At 37.2% G+C, this 23,683-nt stretch overlaps 1 protein-coding gene across 5 annotated transcripts in view; it reads left to right on the top strand.

Moving 5' to 3' along the window:
• Positions 1–23,683, top strand: part of ATRNL1 (attractin like 1) — an 817,982-nt gene that overhangs the window by 353,817 nt on the left and 440,482 nt on the right. For 4 of the 5 annotated variants that reach the window (XM_047702609.1, XM_047702610.1, XM_047702611.1 and 1 more), the window contains exon 25: positions 23,592–23,653. In XM_047702609.1, the coding sequence (XP_047558565.1) occupies positions 23,592–23,653 (62 nt within the window). Of the gene's footprint in view, positions 1–14,057; positions 14,100–23,591; positions 23,654–23,683 lie in introns of those variants that run through there. The other variant, XM_047702613.1, reaches the window with a different exon arrangement.

Raw genomic sequence — 23,683 nt, forward strand, 5'->3', positions numbered from 1 at the left:
CCTATTCTTATTGATTTTGAGGGGGGTTTCTCTGAACCTCCTGGATTTTGATGCTTGTTCCCTTTGCCATATTGGGGAAATTCTCTCCAATAATTCTCTCCAATATACCTTCTGCTCCCCTCTCTGTTTCCTCTTCTTCTGGAATCCCAATTATTCTAATGTTGTTTCGTCTTATGGTGTCACTTATCTCTCGAATTCTCCCCTCGTGGTCCAGTAGCTGTTTGTCCCTCTTTTGCTCAGCTTCTTTATTCTCTGTCATTTGGTCTTCTATATCGCTAATTCTTTCTTCTGCCTCATTTATCCTAGCAGTGAGAGCCTCCATTTTTGATTGCACCTCATTAATAGCTTTTTTGATTTCAACTTGGTTAGATTTTAGTTCTTTTATTTCTCCAGAAAGGGCTTTTATATCTCCCGAGAGGGTTGCTTTAATATCTTCCATGCCTTTTTCAAGCCCGGCTAGAACCTTGAGAATCATCATTCTGAACTCTATATCTGACATATTACCAATGTCTGTATTGATTAGGTCCCTAGCCTTTGGTATTGCCTCTTGTTCTTTTTTTTGTTGTGAATTTTTCCGCCTTGTCATTTTGTCCAGATAAGAGTTTATGAAGGAGCAAGTAAAATACTAAAAGGGTGGCAACAACCCCAGGAAAATATGCTTTAGCCAAATCAGAAGAGATCCTGAATTGTGAGGGGGGATAAAAATTGTGAAGGGGATAAAAAGGGGTTCAGAAAGAAAGAAAAAAAAAACTATTAAAAAAAAGGAAGCCGATAAAGAAAAAATATAAAAAGAGGAAAAAATATATATATATTAGATAAACTATTTAAAAAACGTTAAAAAAAAGAAAACGGTAAAAGTTAAAAAAAATTTAGCAGAAGAAGAAAAAAAGAAAAAAAAATTGAAAAAGAAAAAAAAAATTAAATTAACTGCAAGGCTAAAAAATCATGGGGAGAAAGCCATGAGTTCCGTGCTTTGCTTTCTTCTCCTCTGGAATTCCGCCGTTCTCCTTGGTAGGTGAACTTGGTCCTGGCTGGGTTTCCCGTAGATCTTCTGGGGGAGGGGCCCGTTGTAGTGATTCTCAAGAGTCTCTGCCCCAGGCGGAGTTGCACCGCCCTTACCCGGGGCCGCGCTGAGTCATCCGCTCGGGTTCGCTTTCGGGAGCTTTTGTTCCCTGAGCGCTTTCCGTAGAGTCCGGAGGACGGTAATAAAGATGGCGGCCTCCCGGTCTCTGGCCCGGAGGAGCCGAGAGCCCGGGGCCCCACTCCTCAGTGCGCCCCCAGAGAACAGCGCCAAATGACTCCCGTCACCCTGGCCTCCGGCCGCGCTCAGAGCCGACCGAGCCTGCGACCGGTTCAAGGCAACCCCGAGCTGAGAGTCACTCCTCGGCTCTGTCTCTGCAGCCGGCTTCCCCGTTCTAATACCGGTAAGCTCTGTGACACTGAGACACCCCCGATCCTTCTGTGACCCTGCGGGACCTGAGGCCGCGCTTACCCCGCCTGGGCTTCACCCCAGTTAAGCCTCTGGAGCGATGTCCCTCAGCGGAACAGACTTTTAAAAGTCCTGATTTTGCTCCGTTGCTCCGCCGCTCGCCGGGAGCCGGCCCCTCCCCCCGCGGTCTATCTTCCCGTCGCTTTGGATTCACTTCTCCGCCAGTCCTACCTTGCAGAAAGTGGTTGATTTTCTGTTTTTAGAGTTGCTGTTCTTCGTCTCTTCGATCTCCCGTTGGATTTGTAGGTGTTTGTGATCTTTAGATAAGCTATCTAGCTGACCATTACCTCCCTGAACTTCCTCTTAAATTCCTCATATGAGAGAGATCATATGATAATTATCTTTCTCTGATTGACTTATTTCAGTCAGCATAATATCCTCTAGTTCCATCCATGTCGTTGCAAATGGCAAGGTTACTTTTTTTGATGGCTGCATACTATTCCATTGTATACATATACCACATCTTCTTTATCCATTCATTTGTTGATGGACATCTAGGTTCTTTCCATAGTTTGGCGATTGTGGACATTGCTGCTATAAACATTCGGGTGCATGTGCCCCTTCAGATCACTACATTTTTATCTTTAGGGTAAATACCCAGTAGTGCGATTGCTGGGTCATAGGGTACCTCTATTTTCAACTTTTTGAGGAATCTCCATACTATTTTCCAGAGTGGCCGCACCAGCTTGCATTCCTACCAACAGCGTAGGAGAGTTCCTCTTTCTCTGCATCTTCACCAACGTCTGCCATTTCCTGACTTGTTAATTTTAGCCATTCTGACTGCCATGATGTGGTATCTCACTGTGGTTTTGATTTGTATTTCCCTGATGACAAGAGATGTTGAGCACTTTTCATTTGTCTGTTGGCCATCTGGATGTCTTTTTTGCAGAAATGTCTGTTCATGACTTCTGCCCATTTCTCGATTGGATTATTTGTTCTTGGGTGTTGGGTTTGATAAGTTCTTTATAGATTTTGGATACTAGCTCTTTATCTGACATGTCATTTGTGAATATCTTCTCCCATTCTTTCAATGTCTTTTGGTTTTGTTGACTGTTTTCTTTGCTGTGCAAAAGCTTTTGATCTTGATGAAGTCCCTTCATTTTTGCCCTTGCGTCTCTTGCCTTTGGCGATTTTTCTAGGAAGAAGTTGCTGTGGCTGAGGTCGAAGAGTCTGCTGCCTATATTCTCCTTAAGGATTTTGATGGATTCCTGTCTCACACTGAGGTCTTTCATCCATTTCAAATCTATTTTTCTGTGTGGTGTAAGGAAATGGTCCAGTTTCATTTTTCTGCATGTGGCTGTCCAAATTTCCCAGCACCAGGTGTTGAAGAGACTGTCTTTTTTCCATTGGATATTCTTTCTCTTTGTCAAAGATTAGTTGACCATAGAGTTAAAGGTCCATTTCCGAGCTCTCTATTTGGTTCGATTGACCTATGGGTCTGTTTTTGTGCCAGTACCATACTGTCCTGATGATGACAGCTTTGTAATAGAGCTTGAAGTCTGGGATTGTGATGCTGCCAACTTTGGTTTTCTTTTTTCAACATTTCTCTGGCTATTTGGGGTTGTTTGTGTTTCCATATAAATTTTAGGATTATTTGTTCCATTTCTTTGCAAAAAATTGATGGTATTTTGATAATGATTGCATTAAATGTGTAGATTGCTTCAGGTAACATAGACATTTTTCACAATATTCTTTCTTCCAAACCTATTGGTGTACAGAATACCAATACAGAACACCTATTGGTGCAACTGATATCTGTGAATTGATTTTATATTCTGACACTTTACTGAATTCCTGTATGAATTCTGGAAGATTTGGAGTGGAGTCTTTTGGGTTTTCCACATAAAGTAACATATTGTCTGCAAGAGTGAGAGTGACTTCTTTGCCGATTCGGAGGACTTTTATTTCTTTTGTTGTCTGATTGCCGAGGCTAGGACTTCTATTACTATGTTGAATAGCAGTGGTAATAGTGGACATCCCGGCCGTGTTCCTGACCTTAGGGGAAAAGCTCTCAGTTTTTCTCCATTGAGAATGATATTCACTGTGGGTTTTTCATAGATGGCTTTGAGGATATTGAGGTATGTACCCTCTATGCCTATGCTGTGAAGAGTTTTGATCAGGAAAGGATGCTGTACTTTGTCAAATGTTTTTTTCAGCATCTATTGAGAGTATCATATGGTTCCTGTTCTTTCTTTTATTAATGTATTGTATCATAATGATTGATTTACAGATGTTGAACCAACCTTGCAGCCCAGGAATAAATTCCACTTGGTCATGGTGAATAGTCCTTTTAATGTACTGTTGGATCCTATTGGCTAGTATTTTGGTGAGAATTTTTGCATCTATATTCATCGGGGTATTGGTCTGTACTCCTTTTTGATGGGGTCTTTGTCTGGTTTTGGGATCAAGGTAATGCTGGCCTCTTAAGATGAGTTTGGGAGTTTTCCTTGCCTTTCTATTTTTTGGCACAGTTTCTGGAGAATAGGTATTAATTCTTCTTTAAATGTTGGTAGAATTCCCCTGGGAAGCCATTTGGGCCAGGACTCTTGTTTGTTGGGAGATTTTTGATGACTGCTTCAATCTCCTTACTGGTTATAGGTCTGTTCAGGTTTTCTTTTTCTTCTTGGTTCAGTTTTGGTAGTTTATATGTCTCTAGGAATGCATCCATTTCTTCCAGATTGTCAAATTAGCTGGCGTATAGTTGCTCATAACATGTTCATATAATTGTTTGTATTTCTTTGGTGTTCGTTGTCATCTCTCCTCTTTCATTCATGATTTTATTATTTTGGAGCCTTTCTCTTTTCTTTTTGATGACTCTGGCCAGGAGTTTATCAATCTTATTATAGAATCTTTATCAATCCTTTCATAGAACCAGCTTCTAATTTCATTGATCTATTCTATTGTTCTTTTGATTTCTATTTTATTGATTTCTGCTCTGATCTTTATGATTTCTCTTCTTCTGCTGGTTTTAGGATTTCTTTGCTGTTCTTTCTCCAGCTCCTGTAAGTGTAGGGTTAGGTTGTGTACTTGAGACCTTTCTTGTTTCTTGAGAAAGGCTTGTATCTGTATATACTTTCTTCTCAGGACCACCTTTGCTGTGTCCCACAGATTTTGAACCAGTGTGTTTTCATTATCATTTGTTTCCATGAATTTTTTCAATTCTTCTTAAATTTCCTGGTTGACCCATTCATTCTTTAGTAGGATGCTCTTTAGCCTCTATGTATTTGCATTCTTTCCAAATTTCCTCTTGTGATTGAGCTCTAGTTTCAGAGCATTGTGGTCTGAAAATATGTGAGGAATGATCCCAATCTTTGGGTGCTGGTGAAGACCTGATTTGTGACCCGGGTATTATCTATTCTGGAGAATGTTCCATGTGCACTAGAGAAGAATGTAGGTTCTGTTTTTTTGGTATGGAGTATTCTGAATATATCTGTGATGTCCATCTGGTCCAGTGTGTCATTTAAGGCCTTCATTTACTTGTTAATCTTTTGCTTAGATGATGTGTTCATTTCAGTGAGGGGGTGTTAAAGTCCCCTACGATTATTGTATTCTTGTCGATGTGTTTCTTTGATTTTGTTGCTAATTGGTTTATATAATTGGCTGCTCCCATGATAGGGCCATAGATATTTAAAATTGTTAGATCTTGTTGGACAGACCCTTTAAGTATGGTATAGTGCCATTCCTCATCTCTTATTATAGTCTTTGGCTTAAAAATCTAAGTATCTTTCTTTTGTTGTCCATTAGCACGGTAAATTGTTTTCTACCCCCTCATGTGAAATCTGGAGATGTCTTGCTTCTAAAATGAGTTTCTTGTAGACCGCATATCAATGGGTCTTTTTTTTTTTAATATATTCTGATACCCTGTGTCTTTTGATTGGGGTATTTAGCCCATTTACATTTAGGGTAACTATTGAAAGATATGAATTTACTACCATTGTATTGCTGTAAGGTGATTGTTACTGTATATTGTCTTTGTTCCTTTCTGGTCTATTACTTTTGTTTGTTTGTTTTAGATTTTTTCAAATTTATTTATCTGACATAAATCACAAGTAGGCAGAGAGGCAGGCAGAGAGAGGGGGAAGCAGGGCTCGATCTCTCCTTCTATTTTCAATGATATCCTAGCTGGATATAGTATTCTTGGCTGCATGTTTTTCTCATTTAGTGCTCTGAATATATCATTCCAGTCCTTTCTGGCCTACCAGTCTCTGTGGATAAATCTACTGCCAATCTAATATTTTTACCATTGTATATTAAAAACCTTTTTTCTGAGCTGCTTTCAGGATGTTCCCTTTGTCACTAAGACTTGTAAGTATTATTATTTGATGACAGGGTATATGCCTATTTGTGTTGATTTTAAGGGGGTTGTCTCTGTTTCCTGGATTTTGATACTTGTTCCCTTTGCCATATTAGGGAAATTCTCTGTTATAATTTGCTTCAATATACCTTCTTCCCCACCCTTCTTTTTCTTTTGGGATCCCAATTATTCTAATATTGTTTCATCTTACGGTATCACTTATCTCTCGAATTGTCCCCTCGTGTTCCAGTAGTTGTTTGTCTCTCTTTTGCTCAGCTTCTTTATTCTCCATCATTTGGTCTTCTATATCACTAATTCCCTCTTCTGCCTCATTTATCCTAGCAGTAAGAGCCTCCATATTTGATTGCACCTCCTTAGTAGCTTTTTTTTATTTCAACTTGGTTAGATTTTAGTTCTTTTATTTCTCCAGAAATGGATTTTAGTTATCCAGAAAGGGTTTCTCTAATATCTTTCATGCTTTTCTTTAGCCCAGCTTGCACCTTGGTAATCGTCACTCTGAATTCTAGTTCTGACATATTACTAATGTCCATATTGATTAGTTCCCTAGCTGTTGGTACTGTCTCTTGTTCTTTTTATTGTGGTGAGTTTTTCTGCCTTGTCATTTTATCCAGATAAGAATATATGAATGAGAGAGTAAAATTCTAAAAGGGTGGCAAACCGCATAAAAATATATGCAAACCAACAATGGGGGGATGTGTGTGTGTGTATACACACACACACACACACACACACACACACTAGTGAATGGAACAGAGACACCCACTTGATTTTTGGTGTATTCTGGTCTCTTAGAAGAAACTACCTCTCAAAATTTTAAGGAAAGAAAAAGTCATACACACACACACACACACACACACACACACACACAAATAAGGGTAAACACAATGAAGGGTTGGACTATGATTGTAAAGATGAAAATTTAAAAAGATTCTAAAAAAGGAATTTAGAAGTTAAGTTGGTTGGAAAAAGAAGAAAAAAATGTGATCAGGCTTGAGCTAGATTTAGGGTGTATTTTAATCAATTAGAAGAAATTGAATCCCCAAAATTTTAAAGAATAAAAAGTATATGTATACAAAAAATAAGGTTAAATACAATAAAGAGATAAAATATGACAATAATAATGAAAATTTTAAAAGATTTTTTCAAAAGGTATCGATAAGATACAATAGTTAATAAACATTAAAAGAGGAAAGAGGAAAAGTTAAAAAATAGAATAAGAAAAAATAAAATTAAAAAAATTTAACTTTGTAATACTAAAGAATCATGGAAAAAAGCCATGAATTCTATGTGTTGCTTTCCTCTAGCTCTGCAGCTCTGCAGTTCTTGTTGATTTGTTGATTTGCGAATTTGGTCTTGGGTGGATGCTCTTGCTGATCTTCTGGGGGAGGGACTTGTTGCTGTAATTCTCACAGGGTGAGATTCTCACAGGGTGTAATTTGCCCAGGGTGGAATTGCACCACCCTTGCCAGGGGCCAGGCTAAGTAATCAGCTTGGGTTCACTCTCTGCAGCTTTTGTTCCCTGAACAATTTCTGTAGATCTTTGGAGGATGGGAATGAAAATCGTGGCCTCCCAGTCTCTGGCCTGGAGAAGCTGAGAGCTCAGGTCCCACTCCTCAGTGCACCATCAGAGAAAAGCAGCCAATTCCTCCCCTGTCCCTGGTCTCTGGCTGTGCTCCGGGCTTACCTGACCTGGGACCGAGCGTTTCTATCTCTGGGACACAGCCCCATTTGGAGTCTCCAAACCCAGCAGATTCCTGCCACATGCTCCTGCTCTGCTCCTCCTGGAGGAGGAAGGAGGAAGTCTCTCCAGATCTGCCACCTGTGGGGTCCCTGCTTGAAGAGCAGTGGCTCAAGTGTGCCTTTGATCACAGCTTAAGGTAACCCCGATCTGAGAGCTCACTTCTCGGCTCTGTCTCTGTAGCTGGCTTCCCTGCTCTGTTTCCTGGGAAATCTGCCACATTCAGACATCCCGAATCTTTCTGTGACCTCACCGGTCCTGAGACCACAGTGTCCCCTTGAGGGCTCCACCCCTGCTTAGCCTCTGGAGTGATGTCCCTCAGTGGAACAGATTTCTAAAAGTTCTGATTTTGTGCTCCGTTGCTCCACTCCTTGCCAGGAGATGGCCGCTCCCACGCAGTCTGTCTTCCTGTTGCTTCAGATTCATTTCTCTGCATGTACTACCTTCCAGAAAGTTGTCAATTTTCTGTTCCTAGAATTGCTGCTCTTCTTCTCTTCTATCTCCTGTTGAGTTTGGAGGTGTTCAGAATGGTTTGATAACTATCTAGCTGAACTCCTGGGACCTAATGCTATTTCAGCTCCTACTCCTTCACCATCCTGCTTCCTCCACTCACCTTGTTGCCAGTCTTAAAAGGAAAGCATTCCATTCTTCACCATTAATTATTATGTTAGCTAAAGGTTTTCCAAGAAGTTCTTTGAGAAGTTTTCTTCTATATTATTTTACTGATAATTTTTTAATCAATAATTGGTGTTGAATTGTTTCAAATATGTTTCTGTATCTTGCGGAATAGTTTTCTGGTAATTCACTTTTAGAATTTTGGCTTGGTCAATTGCAGTGATTAACTTTGAACGTTGAACCAGTTCTGCATTTCTGGGATAAACCACAGTTGGTATTGATTTATTATCCTTTTTATATATTGCTGGATTCAATTTGCTAATATTTATTGAGATCTTATTCTGCTTCTATATTAATGAAAGATATTTGTGTCTAGATTTTTTTTTTCCTTATAATGACTTTGTCTGATTTTTTCCTCAGAATAGTGCTGGTCTCACAAATTAAGTGTTAATGAAAGTGTTATTTCCTTTTCTGTGTTCTAAAATAGGGTGTGTAGATGAGGTACTACTTAAATATTGAGAATTCTCCAATGAACTCATATGCCTATAGTTGATTATTTTGCTTTTTTGGTTGTGTTCTTTCAAGGTTTTAAATTAAAAATCTAATGTGCTTAATAGCTACTTAGTTTACCTATTTTTTCCTTAAGAGGGCTATATTATGTTGTGTATTGCAGTGAAGTTTTCCATTTCACCAAGGATATTGAATTTATGGGAATTCGTTTGTTTGAAAAATTACCTTATTATCCTTTTCATTTCTGTAGGTCTAGTAATGTCCCCTCTTTCATTCCTGATATTGGTAATTTGTGACTTATTTTACTCGATTTGACTAGAGACTTATGAACTTTGTTGATCTTTTAACAGAATCAGCTTCTAGAAATCTATGTTTCTAGATATATAAATATATATATTTATCATATATAATATTCCTCTATCTGATGAAAGTTGTCTTAAAAGCATGTATAGAGGCACCTGGGTGTTCAGTGGGTTAAGGCCTCTGCCTTCGGCTCAGGTCATAATCCCAGGGTCATGGGATCAAGCCCTGCATTGGGCTCGCTGCTCAGTGGGGAGCCTGCTTCCCTCCCTCTCTCTCTGTCTGCCTTTCTGCTCACTTGTGATCTCTGTCTGTCAGATAAATAAATAAAATCTTAAAAAAAAAGCATGTATAGACATCTGTATGAACTCATGGTTAGCTTAATACAGAAAAACATGATTATATGTGTAGAAATATTTATAAATATGTGTACATCCACAGGTTAATAAACACACATATATTTCCTTGTTCTGTGAGCCCAGAAGGCCTAGAAACAATGACAACATAGTATCAGCAAGCAAGCCTACTGCCTAGGATTTGGTTTCTAATACCATTCTCCTGTAAAGAAACTACTTGGAAGAAATGGTTGATTCAAGGACTAGGGTAGCAAATGCTGAAAATGATCTTGGAGTATTTTATGGTGCCAGAAAATAAGGAAGTGTTAAAATAAATATCAGAAGGCAATTATGGGAATATTTCAAAAGGATACAAGAATCAAATGAAAGAACTCCCGATGGCCAAAGCTGGAACAGTTTCAGCAACAATGAAGGTAATATTGGATCATACTGTAAAGTATAAAATAGGCATACATGATACCATACTGATATAAATAAATAAATAAATGGACAAATTTCACATGTTTCCAAATATATGTAAATAACATGTGTCAAAGAAGGTAGCCTGTTAATTTCCCACTTCTTAAATGTGCATGAGAACCACTTTCTAAAGAGTGCAATATGGAAAAGTATTAAAAAGAGTAATTTTACAGGAGAAACCAAACCCTTGACAAACACTGTCTCAGCCAGGTCAACAATGTTAACAGCAGCGGAAATAAGTCACATTGATAGTCTGTACCTTTAGTATGAAGTGATAAAAATTGCACTTTAATTTCTTTGGTCTTCCTTTAAAAACTCCGTAACCTCAGCCTAATCATAAAAAACACTTCACAAATGCTGCTTGATGTACATTCCACCAAATACCTTACTATTACTCCTCAAAACTGTGAAAATAATATAAAACAAAGTCTGAAAAATTGTCATGGCCAAGAGGACCTAAAGAGACATAATGACTAGATGTTATTTGTTATCCTGGATGGAATCCAGGAATAAAAATAGGATATCTGAATACATTTTGAACATTGGTTAATAATGACGATATTTGTCAGGAGAGTGTAGAATTGTGGAAAGGGGAATTACAGAAATATTTTTCAGTTTTAAAAAGAACATTTTGTCATCTGGGTGAGGAGTGACCAGAGCGTTCTGAGTTGAAGACAGGGAAATCATTTCTGTTTTTGCATTAAACCAGGAGGAAAGTTATGAGAAAGGTGAGGCAATTATTTTCTCTAAAAAGAATTAAACCCATTAATTTTTTTAAACAATGTTCAGGAATGTATAATCAGAAATTTGTGTAATTTTTATGCAGAATTGGCTGGTATGTTCATTTCACATGTTTATATCCAGAAATAGGCTTTATGGTTTTAAAAATCATTTCTTGGGACGCCTGGGTGGCTCAGTTGGTTAAGCAACTGCCTTCGGCTCAGGTCATGATCCCAGCGTCCTGGGATCGAGTCCCACATCGGGCTGCTTGCTCAGTGGGGAGCCTGCTTCTCCCTCTGCCTCTGCCTACCACTCTGTCTGCCTGTGCTCATGCTCTCTCTCTCTCTCTAACAAATAAATAAATAAAATCTTTAAAAAAAATCATTTCTTTTCCATTTAGCTCTATATTTTGAAATATTTTTTATCAGGAATGATACAGATTATTACATTAATAAACATCATGTTAATGATCTATAGGAATTTTATGCTTATCTGGAATAGATTATCATGGTTGATTTTATCCAGTAATAGCTAACTTAAGCTCCAGTTTGCTTTTATTTATTTAAAAAAATTGGATATATAAAACCACAAGATCTTGAATTGCTTGGCTGAAACATAGCTTGTCTTTGACATATCAATAATTGACTAACTTCCATTATGTAAGTATGCTTTTATGTCATCATTTTGAAAGACTGTGATCTAAACAATGGTTTGAAGAACTTCTCCTTTACTTTCAGTTTGTTAAACGAATTTGATGATTTCAGCATATCCCTTTATATTTTCATTTTTGTTTATCTCATATTATAGCGGAGTTTATTTATGGCAGGCTGACATTTTGCACAAACACACCAATTTGTCCTCCAAATTAACATTTTTTTCTCTCTTAACAAATTCTGACATTTTGTGGTAAATATCAAGCTATTAATTTACTTCTCTATCCAAAGATATTTAATGGAGATTTCTTCATCAAATCATAAACTCAAAATGTTTATCATTTTGATTATTAATTATTATTAATTAATGAAAAATGTAGCATATCTTAAATTCAGGTTTTAGATTTTAGACATGTTTTCAATATGAATTTGCATGTAAGATCAAATGGTTAAAATATATTATCAACATCACTGTTGTTACAGTTTTGGCTAACTCAGTTTTTTAGCATGTCACTTGTTTTGGAGCTTTTTAAAAACTTGGAGAGAATTAGGTTATTATGAAATTTTACCATTTTACCATAATTGGTCTCTTGATCTTGATTAATTTTCTTTGAATAATTATGGGATAACCTGAATAATATCATTATAGGAAAAGGAATTTCAGTGGTGCATTTATGCTGGCTAAAGTTTAAAACTTTCAATGCACCTTGAGTGAACTTCTCATATTTTTCATGGGCAAGACCACAGAACCAAAATGGAACATATTGATTATCTGTAAAGGGCCATGTTCTAGCAATGGCATCAGCCAATAGAAATCTTTCCAATTAGATCCTAACAGATTTTAGAGTCAAAAATATTCTATATCCTTAGGAGATATACTCTCAGGGACACTACAAAGTTACAGTGTTGTTATTGGTATTAATCTGAGTCACCGTTTTCTAAATAAAATTGTATAAATGATCACTTTTTTAAAGCAGTCTTGTTTTTTCATTGGCTTAAAAAATAATATTTCAGGTAATGCCACCTATTTTAGATAAGATTGCAGTCTGATGCAATTCACCTACTGAAAGAAATTTCTAGAAGCCAATAGGTTTAAAAATGTTTATTGTTGAAATTAAGAAGGTGAGGTGAAAATACATATTAAGAAATCATTTCTGATACCCTGATTTCAAAATATTATAGCTAAAATTGTAAATGGTAGACCTTATAAAATTTTTCTATGACTAAAAATAAATAAAAACATTTTTTATAAAAGGAGCACATATTTTCTATCTTTTGAGCTGTATAAAAACATCAGTTTTTTAAGGAAAAATAATATATTATGATCTGTAATAAGCAGATAGTTATAGTCTATATGATTACTGATTTATGAAAGAAATTCAAATACTTAAAAATTCAAAAATATTTTTCAGAATAACATCTATACCTACTTCCTCTCATGGCACTTAAGGATGTATGGAGTCCTAAGAATACTCTCATGCTAAATTTTGTTATTCACTATATTCATTTATTTAGCAAACTTTTAGTAAATGCTTACTATGTACCAAATGCTGTTCTAGGTATTATAACAGTGCTATGAACAATATGAACAAGGCTACTATTCTCATGGAGCTTACATCTTAGTGAAGAAAGACATTTTAACTAATGATCAACTAATAAAATAAGGTAGTTTCAGGCTAAAGTATAAAAGAAATAGGTTCAGGGGCGCCTGGGTGGCTCAGTGGGTTAAGCCGCTGCCTTCGGCTCAGGTCATGATCTCGGAGTCCTGGGATCGAGCCCCGCATCGGGCTCTCTGCTCAGCAGGGAGCCTGCTTCCTCCTCTCTCTCTGCCTGCCTCTCTGCCTGCTTGTGATCTCTCTGTCAAATAAATAAATAAAATCTTTAAAAAAAAAAAAGAAAGAAATAGGTTCATATAAAAATACAGAATGAGGGAGACAGCACCTACTTCAGAGAGTGTTTTAGACAAGTGTGTAATTTAAGGTGAGATCTGGATAAGAACGAGCCAGCCAGCCATGTGAAGACCAGTGCTCAATCTCACTTAAAATGGTTCTCCTCTGTATATTCTTATTCCTTTTCTTGTTGGCCTCCAGTTTCATTGGAAAGGGCCTAGAGCTGCTGGATTCTGATCTAAATTGAGAAAAAATGAGGACAGCCAGATACCTTAAACATGATGTTATGTTTCATATTTTTCTGCTACCCCTACATTTCCTCCTGTCTCTTCTCAGCACTTCGACATAGTTTTAGACACCAAGGAGAGATTTCTTGTTTTACATATATTAATAGAGAAAATATAATACTTTAAAAAATTATAGTTAACACACAATGTTGCCAAAAAATAGGATACTTTAATATTTCTTTTCCCATTAACACTTACCAAGTTCTAACACACTATGTAATTTTTATTATGACCTTTTTTGTCTGCTGTCATCACCACCAACACCACCATTAGGAATTTTGATGTTATTTTTCACTGATAAATTTAAGAACTTGATATGATATTCAGAATGTAGTAGATATGAAGTGAAATTTTTTTTAAAGATTTTATTTCTTTATTTGACAGAGAGAGATCACAAGTAGGCAGAGAGGCAGGCAGAGAGAGAGGGGGAAGCAGAGAGCCTGATGTGGGGCTCGATCCCAGGACCCTGAGACCATTACCTGAGCCAAAGGCAGAGGCTTAACCCACTGAGCCACCGAGGCGCCCTGAAGTGAGATTATTGGATGGGTGAATAAGTTGGCACCATATATGAGGGAATTTACTTGAATTAGTGAATTAGTGTCTCCTGGGCCTTGTTTACCAGAGATACCAATTCATCCTTGGATCTGCCTTCCATTTCTAAAATCAGTGCAATCTGATTAGTAAGCCTGTGGCTGAGAATGAACTGTCTGACATAGTATTTTCCAGGGCTTTCTCCTGTGGAACTTCCTATAGATAATCTCAAGTGGAGAAACATTTTGAAAGATTTTCACAACACTTGTAGTGCTGACTTTCCTTTTGAACAAACAAAATGGAATGCTTTTCAACTTGAGGCTCAAGCATCCAGATGATATGCTGAGTAGAGATTGCTTATGCCAAGTCTGCTTTTAATCTTGAGTACATTTGTGCTAAGAGATTACTTTAGGGCATTACTTGCTTCTATTTTTTTTTAAGATTTTATTGATTTATTCAACACAGAGAGAGAGATCACAAGTAGGCAGAGAAGCAGACAGAGAGAGAGGGGGAAGCAGGCTCCCGGCGTGCAGAGAGCCTGATGTGGGGCTCGATCCCAGGACCCTGAGATCACGACCTGAGCTGAAGGTAGAGGCTTAACCCACTGAGCCACCCAGGCGCCCCACTTGCATCTATTTTTAAGGCAGTTTGTATTTCAGATACAGTTTCTGACAGAGACCTCCCCCATCAGTTTTTACCCCATCATCATGCTCCTTAGTGTGAAAGGTAGAGTATTCTCTGTAACAAAAGTAAGTCGAAGTCTGCAAACAGTATTTTACTTCATGTTCAAGCATTACATTGCAACTTTTTGTGAAGAACTGCAGCTAGCACTGTGACAAATTAGAAAATGTATTAATTTGGCAAGTCTATGTGTCTCATCACCCCATGGGAGTGGAGTCCCAGATTATTCTCTACATATAAGCTGGAGTCAAAATATCATCCATATCACTAATGAAAACTTTCATTTTTTCTTTAATTATATTAATAGGTAGAGTTAGATAATATAGTTGAAATTTTAAAATGTTTTAGTGCTTTAGTTCATGGTTATAGCTGGCAGAACTTCATTTTAAATACTACTTTATTCAGATATTCTTTGGGAAAAAGTAGGAAATTGTGAATGTTTTCATATGTATCAGTGTTTTACGTACTTGTCTCGAAGTATGATTTATGTTCCAAAGTACTTAGCTATGTGGACCCAGAAAGGACAAGATCTGTTTCTAACATACTCTCATGGATAGTCACCTGCAGAGAAAATTCATTTGTATTTTTTCGATTTAAAAAGACATTTTTTCCTTAAATCTTTTAAGACATTTTCACCTATAACCAATCTCCTACAGCAATTATCTTGCTTCACTCTCTGTATAAGTGCTCTGTAATTCTTCAAATGCTTAGAAGCTTTTTGGAAATGAATGTCACTATATTTAAGCCATCATGTATATGCCAAAAATTAAACCATCTTCTCAACTGACTATAATTCTTTATTTTATATAAGGGATACTGATATTTCTTATTTAGAATGCCATTTAAATTCCTGAGTGTTATTTCTTTGCACTGAAAGCTGGGATTATTCTAAGTCTCATCTCTTTTGTTTTCCTTTACTTATGGATTATGTCTTCCTCTACCTTGTGTCCAATGTCTGAAAGTTTTTGTTTTCATATACTTTGTATTGTTTTCTAGTTGTTTAAGGGAGGAGATATTTCTCATCCCTAAAAGTCTATTTGTCCTGGAAGTGGAAATTCAATTCCATGTTTTTGGATCATTTTTCATAAAAAATTATTAAAGGAAAAAGAGATTTTGATACTTTAATGGTAAATTTCAGCTGTCTGGGAAAATTCACTTATGTTGACCAACTCCTCTATACATGATATAAAAGTACAATCCTATTCATTATATTATATCTACTATATGCCAGGTATTGTACCAAGGATTTTTATTAATTCAGTTGATCTTTCCTCTAGCATTATGAAGTAGGTATTTTATTACTACTTTTCACATATGGGAGAACTGAGACACAGGCAATCTAAATAGTTTTCCAGAATATTTACACTTACTAAATGAAAATGTGATTTCAAAATCAGAAATTCTCTATTCAGATACTGCATTATTGACTAATATACTATGTAGCACTTCCTGAATAACTGTGTTACAGTATAATCTTTACGTTAGCAGAAATGTAGAACAACTTTAGCTTATTGGCCAGTTTCATCTCTGAAAATTCATTTCTTTATTAACATGAAATTATAAAACAAGATGACATATTTTACTTTTTGAGTAGAGTATAACAAAATAGTTATATGCATACATACAGCTTCTTTAGACAAAAATATATGGGAAAGAACAAATCCTCTGTTTCCTTGATAGAGTAGAAATTTATTATTATCTTTTGGCTTATAAACAATTATTAGTTGTATTAATAGGCAGTGTGATTGTTATTAAATGAAGAAACTCATTTACATGTTTTAGTTAGGTACATTTAATATGTTATAGGATTACATGTGAAATTTAACATACATTATTGAAGTAATTTTGAAATAGTTTTTTTTTTTAATTTTTTAAATAAACATATAAATGTATTATTAGCCTCCGGGGTATGGGTGTGAATTGCCAGGTTTACACACTTCACAGCACTCACCATAGCACATTCCCTCCCCAATGTCCATAACCTAACACCCTCTCCCGACCCCCCGACCCCCAGGAACCCTCAGTTTGTTTTGTGAGATTAAGAGTCTCTTATGGTTTGTCTGCCTCCCGATCCCATCCTGTTTCATTTATTCTTTTCCTACCCCCCAAACCCCCCACGTTGCATCTCCTCTTCCTCATATCAGGGAGATCATATGATAGTTGTCTTTCTCCAATTGACTTATTTCACTAAGCATAGTACCCTCTATTAGTTCCATCCACGTTTTCGCAAATGGCAAGATTTTATTTCTTTTGATGGCTGCATAGTATTCCATTGTATATATATATCATATCTTCTTTATCCATTCATCTGTTGATGGACATCTAGGTTCTTACCATAGTTTGGCTATTGTGGAAAATGCTGCTATAAACATTCGGGTGCACATGCCCCTTCGGATCACTACGTTTGTATCTTTAGGGTAAATACCCAGTAGTGCAATTGCTGGGTCATAGGATAGCTCTATTTTCAACTTTTTGAGGAACCTCCGTACTGTTTTCCAGATTGGCTGTACCAGCTTGCATTCCCACCAACAGTGTAGGAGGGTTCCCCCTTTCTCCGCATCCTCGCCAGCAGCTGTCATTTCCTGACTTGTTAATTTTAGCCATTCTAACGGGTGTGAGGTTGTATCTCATGGTGGTTTTGATTTGTATTTCCCTGATGCCGAGTGATGTGGAGCATTTTTTCATGTGTCTGTTGGCCATTTAGATGTCTTCTTTGCAGAAATGTCTGTTCATGTCCTCTGCCCATTTCTTGATTGGATTATTTGTTCTTTCGGTGTTGAGTTTGCTAAGCTCTTTATAGATTTTGGATACTAGCCCTTTATCTGATATGTCGTTTGCAGATATCTTCTCCCATTCTGTCAATTGTCTTTTGGATTTGTTAACGGTTTCCTTTGCTGTGCAGAAGCTTTTGATCTTGATGAAATCCCAATAGTTCATTTTTGCCCTTGCTTCCCTTGCCTTTGGTGATGTTCCTAGGAAGAAATTACTGTGGCTGAGGTCGAAGAGGTTGCTGCCTGTGTTCTCCTCAAGGATTTTGATGGATTCCTGTCTCACATTGAGGTCCTTCATCCATTTTGAGTCTGTTTTCGTTTGTGGTTTAAGGAAATGGTCCAATTTCATTTTTCTGCATGTGGCTGTCCAGTTTTCCCAACACCAGTGCAGCATTGGTGGTTCAGTGGTAGAATTCTCGCCTGCCAATTTTCCCAACACCATTTATTGAAGAGGCTGTCTTTTTTCCATTGGACATTCTTTCCTGCTTTGTCAAAGATTAGTTGACCATAGAGTTGAGGGTCTATTTCTGGGCTCTCTATTCTGTTCCATTGATCTATGTATCTGTTTTTGTACCAATACCACACTGTCTTGATGATGACAGCTTTGTAATAGAGCTTGAAGTCTGGAATTCTGATGCCACCAACTTTGGCTTTCTTTTTCAATATTCCTTTGACTATTCGAGGTCTTTTCTGGTTCCATATAAATTTTAGGATTAGTTCCATTTCTTTGAAAAAAATGGATGGGATTTTGATAGGGATTATGTTAAATGTGTAGATTTCTAATATAATTACACATTATATTAAATGTGTAGATAGACATATTCACAATATTTGTTGTTCTAATCCGGGAGCATGGAACATTTTTCCATTTCTTTGTGTCTTCCTCAAATTCTTTCATGAGTACTTTATAGGTTTCTGAGTACAGATTCTTTGGCTTTTTGGTTATGTTTATTCCTAGGTATCTTATGCTTTTGGGTTCTCTTTCTTCTGTCTTGTTGTTGGTGTAAAGAAATGCAACTGATTTCTGTGCATTGATTTTATATCCCGACACTTTACTGAATTCCTGTACAAATTCTAGCAGTTTTGGAGTGGAGTCTTTGGGTTTTCCACATAGAGTATCATATCATCTGCAAAGAGTGATAGTTTGACTTCTTCTTTGCCAATTTGGATGCCTTTAATTTCTTTTTGTTGTCTGATTGCTGAGGCTAAGACTTCTAGTACTACGTTGAATAGCAGTGGTGATAACGGACGTCCCTGCCGTGTTCCCGACCTTAGCGGAAAAGCTTCCAGTTTTTCTCCATTGAGAATGATATTTGCGGTAGGTTTTTCATAGATGGCTTTGATAATATTGAGGTATGTGTCCTCTATCCCTACACTTTGAAGAGTTTTGATCAGGAAGGGATGCTGTACTTTGTCAGCATCTATTGAGAGTATCGTATGGTTCCTGTTCTTTCTTTTATTAATGTATTGTATCACATTGATTGATTTGCGGATGTTGAACCAACCTTGCAGCCCTGGAATAAATCCCACTTGGTCATGGTGAATAATCCTTTTAATGTACTGTTGGATCCTATTGGCTAGTGTTTTGGTGAGAATTTTTGCATCTGTGTTCATCAAGGATACTGGTCTGTAATTCTCTTTTTGATGGGATCCTTGTCTGGTTTTGGGATCAAGGTGATGCTGGCCTCATAAAATGAGTTTGGAAGTTTTCCTTCCATTTCTTTTTTGAACAGTTTCAGAAGAATAAGAATTAATTCTTTAAATGTTTGGTAGAATTCCCCCGGAAAGCCGTCTGGCCCTGGGCTTTTGTTTGTTTGGAGATTTTTGATGACTGTTTCAATCTCCTTACTGATTATGGGTCTTTTTCTTCCTGGTTCAGTTGTGGCAGTTTATATTTCTTTAGGAATTCATCCATTTCTTCCAGATTGTCAAATTTGTTGGTGTAGAGTTGCTCATAGTATGTTCTTATAATTGTTTATATTTCTTTGGTGTTGGTTGTGATCTCTCCTCTTTCATTCATGATTTTATTTGGGTCCTTTCTCTTTTCTTTTTGATAATTTTTGCCAGTGGTTTATCAATCTCATTAATTCTTTCAAAGAACCAGCTCTTAGTTTCATTGATTTGTTCTATTGTTTTTGGTTTTTATTGTTTGTTTGTTTGTTTTTTGGTTTCTATTTCATTGATTTCTGCTCTGATCTTTATTATTTCTCTTCTCTTGCTGGGTTTAGGCTTTCTTTGTTGTTTTTTCTCCAGCTCCTTTAAGTGTAGGGTTAGGTGTTGTATTTGAGAAATACAGGAATTTGAGAAAGTGTAGGGTTAGGTGTTGTTCCTTGAGAAAGGCTTATAATGCTATATATTTTCCTCTCAGGACTGCCTTTGCTGTGTCCCACAGATTTTGAACCATTGTGTTTTCATTATCATTTCTTTCCATGAATTTTTTCAATTCTTCTTCAGTTTCCTGGTTGACCCATTCATTCTTTAGAAGGATGCTGTTTAGTCTCCATGTATTTGGGTTCTTTCCAAATTTCCTCTTGTGATTGAGTTCTAGCTTCAGAGCATTGTGGTCTGAAAATATGCAGGGAATGATCCCAATCTTTTGATACCAGTTGAGACCTGATTTATAATCCAGGATGTGATCTATTCTGGAGAATGTTTCCATGTGCACTAGAGAAGAATATGTATTCTGTTGCTTTTGGATGGAATGTTCTGAATATATCTGTGTTGTCCATCTGGTCCAGTGTGTCATTTAAGGCCTTTATTTCCTTGTTGATCTTTTGCTTGGATGATCTGTCCATTTCAGTGAGGGGGGGTGTTAAAGTCCCCTACTATTATTGTATTATTGTCAATGTGTTTCTTTGATTTTATTATTAGTTGGTTTATAAAGTTGGCTTCTCCCACGTTAGGGGCATAGATATTTAAAATTGTTAGATCTTCTTGTTGGACAGACCCTTTGAGTATGATGTAGTGTCCTTCTTTATCTCTTATTATAGTCTTTGGCTTAAAATCTAATTGATCTGATATAAGGATTGCCATTCCTGCTTTCTTCTGATGTCCATTAGCATGGTAAATTGTTTTCCACCTCCTCACTTTAAATCTGGAGGTGTCTTCAGGTCTAAAATGAGTTTCTTGTAGGCAGCATATTGATGGGTTTTGTTTTTTTATCCATTCTGATACCCTGTGTCTTTTGATTGGGGCATTTAGCCCATTTACATTAAGGGTAACTATTGAGAGATATGAATTTAGTGCCATTGTATTGCCTGTAAGGTGACTGTTACTGCATATTGTCTCTGTTCCTTTCTGGTCTACTACTTTCAGGGTCTCTCTTTGCTTAGAGGACCCCTTTCAATATTTCCTGTAGAGCTGGTTTGGTGTTTGCAAATTCTTTCAGTTTTTGTTTGTCCTGGAAGCTTTTTATCTCTCCTTCTATTTTCAATGATAGCCTAGCTGGATATAGTATTCTTGGCTGCATGTTTTTCTCATTTAGTGCTCTGAATATATCATGCCAGCTCTTTCTGGCCTGCCAGGTCTCTGTGAATAAGTTTTCTGCCAATCTAATATTTTATCTGTTGTATGTTACAGACTTCTTTTCCTGGGCTGCTTTAAGGATTTTCTCTTTGTTGCTAAGACTTGTAAATTTTACTATTAGGTGATGGGGTGTGGACCTATTCTTATTGATTTTGAGGGGGGTTCTTTGCACCTCCTGGATATTGATGCTTGTTCCCTTTGCCATATTAGGGAAATTCTCTCCAATAATTCCCTCTAATATACCTTCTGCTCCCCTCTCTTTTTCTTCTTCTTCTGGAATCCCAATTATTCTAATGTTGTTTCGTCTTATGGTATCACTTATCTCTTGAATTCTCCCCTTGTGGTCCAGTATTTGTTTGTCTCTATTTTGCTCAGCTTCTTTATTCTCTGTAATTTGTTCTTCTATATCACTAATTCTTTCATCTGCCTCATTTATCCTAGCAGTAAGAGCCTCCATTTTTTATTCTATCTCATTAGTAGTTTTTTTATTTCAACTTGGTTAGATTTTAGTTCTTTTATTTCTCCAGAAAGGGCTTTTATTTCTCCAGACAGTATTTCTCTAATACCTTCCATGCCTTTTTCAAGTCCGGCTAGAACCTTGAGAATTGTCATTCTGAACTCTAGACCTGACATATTACCAATGTCCGTATTTATTAGGTCCCTAGCCTTTGGTATTGCCTCTTGTTCTTTTTTTTTTTTTTTGTGGTGAATTTTTCCGCCTTGTCATTTTGTCCAGATATATATGAAGGAGCAATAAAATACTAAAAGGGTGGCAAAGAACCCAGGAAAATGTACTTTAACCAAATCAGAAGAGACCCCAAATCATGGTGGCGGGCGGATAAAAAGAAGTTCAGAAAAAAAAATAAAAAAAAGAAAACAAATAAAGAAAAATATAAAAAAGAATATCTCTATCTATCTATACACACACACACACACACACACACACACACACACATTAGACTGGTGACTATAACAGGGTAACCCACTTAATTTTGGGAGTATTTTGTCTCTTAGAGGAAACTACCTCCCAAAATTTTGAGGAATGAAAGACATATATAAGGGTAAATACAATGAAGGGATGGAATATGACTATAAAGATGAAAAAGAAAAGAAATTTTTTAAATTTCTAAAAAAGGAGTTGATAAAGTTTGTTGGGAGAATAAAGAAAAAGAAAGTCGAGAGAATTTGCTCAGGTTGGAGACTAGAACAAGCCCGAAGCTAGATTTAGGGTATATTTTGTTTTATTAGAAGATTCTGTACCCCAAATTTTTTAGAAGAAAAACCCTCTGTTTATACAAAAAATAAAGTTAGATACAATGAAGGATAAAATACGAGTATAATAATGAAGTTTCAAAAAAGGTTATTATTATTATTATTTTTTAAAGGTATTGTTAAGATAAACTAGTTAAAAAAAAGTTAAAAGAAGAAAGGGTAAAAGTTTTTTAAAAATTTAGCACGGGAAAAAAAGTAAAGTAACAAAAATTAATTAACTGCAAGAGTAAAGAATCATGGGGAGAAAGCCATGAATTCCATGGTTTGCTTTCTCCTCCTCTGGAATTCCTCTGTTTGCCTTGGTAAGTGAAGTTGGTCTTGGCTGGATTTCTTGTTGATCTTCTGGGGGAGGGGCCCGTTGCAGTGATTCTCAAGTGTCTTTGCCCGAGGCGGAATTGCACCGCCCTTACTAGGGGCCGGTCTAAGTAATCCGGTTCGAAGAGATTAATCGAAAGTTCGGCAAGCTTTCGTTCCCTGAACGCTTTCTGTAGAGTTCTGGAGGATGGGAATGAAAATGGCGGCCTCCCAGTCTCCAGCCTGGAGGAGCCGACTGCTCAGGGTCCCACTCCTCAGTGCGCCCTCAGAGAAAAGCATTCAATCACTCCCATCTCCCTGGCCTCCGGCCACGCTCCGAGCTCACCCAGCCTGTGACCAAGCGTCTCTGTCTCTGGCATGCAGCTCTGCCTGGAGGTTCTGAACCCCACAGATCCCTGAGCTCTTCCAGGATGTGTCTCCCTGGATCTTGTGGGGATCCCACTCACAGAGCAGTTGCTTGTGCCACGGATTACAGTTCAAGGTAACCCCGAGTTGAGAGCTCCCTCCTCGGCTCTGTCTCTGTAGCCAGCTTCCCTGTTCTAATACCTGGGAGCTCTGTGACCCTGCGGGACCTGGGGCCACGCTGACCTCGTGTAAGCTTCACCCCGGTTTAGCCTCTGGAGCGATGTCCCTCAGTGGAGCAGACTTTTAAAAGTCCTGATTTTGTGCTCTGTTGCTCTGCCGCTTGCCAGGGGCCGTCCCCTCCCCCTGCAGTCAATCTTCCCGTTGCTTTAGATTCACTTCTCCGCCAGCCCTATCTTTCAGAAAGTGGTTGATTTTCTGTTTCTAGAATTGTTGCTCTTCTCTTCGATCTCCTGTTGGATTTGTAGGTGTTCGGAATGGTTTGATAAGCTATCTAGCTGATCTCCTGCTACCTGATGTCGTCTCAGCCTACTAGTTCTCCGCCATCTTGACTCCTCCAGCTGTAATAGTTTTTTAAAATCACTTATGTAATAGCATATTTAAAAGTCATCATTGTTGGTTGTTAACTTTACTAGGTGTTCTAGATGAAGCTTTGATTTCAGCATACATGATTTATAATATAGTGATCCAAATCTTTTCATGATTTCCAAATCTTGTTTTATAAATGCCATGAAACATCACCACAGATATTGGGAAAGAACATATATTGAGTTTCAAACTTTCTTTTATTTTGATTTTTCAGATTGCATTCTCACAACACAATACAATCATGGATCTTGTGCAGTTTTTTGTCACCTTCTTCAGGTAATTTGCTTTTATTGACTTTGAATTTAT

This window comes from Lutra lutra, chromosome 14 (assembly GCF_902655055.1).
Source record: "Lutra lutra chromosome 14, mLutLut1.2, whole genome shotgun sequence".
NCBI classification, from domain to species: Eukaryota; Metazoa; Chordata; class Mammalia; order Carnivora; family Mustelidae; genus Lutra; species Lutra lutra.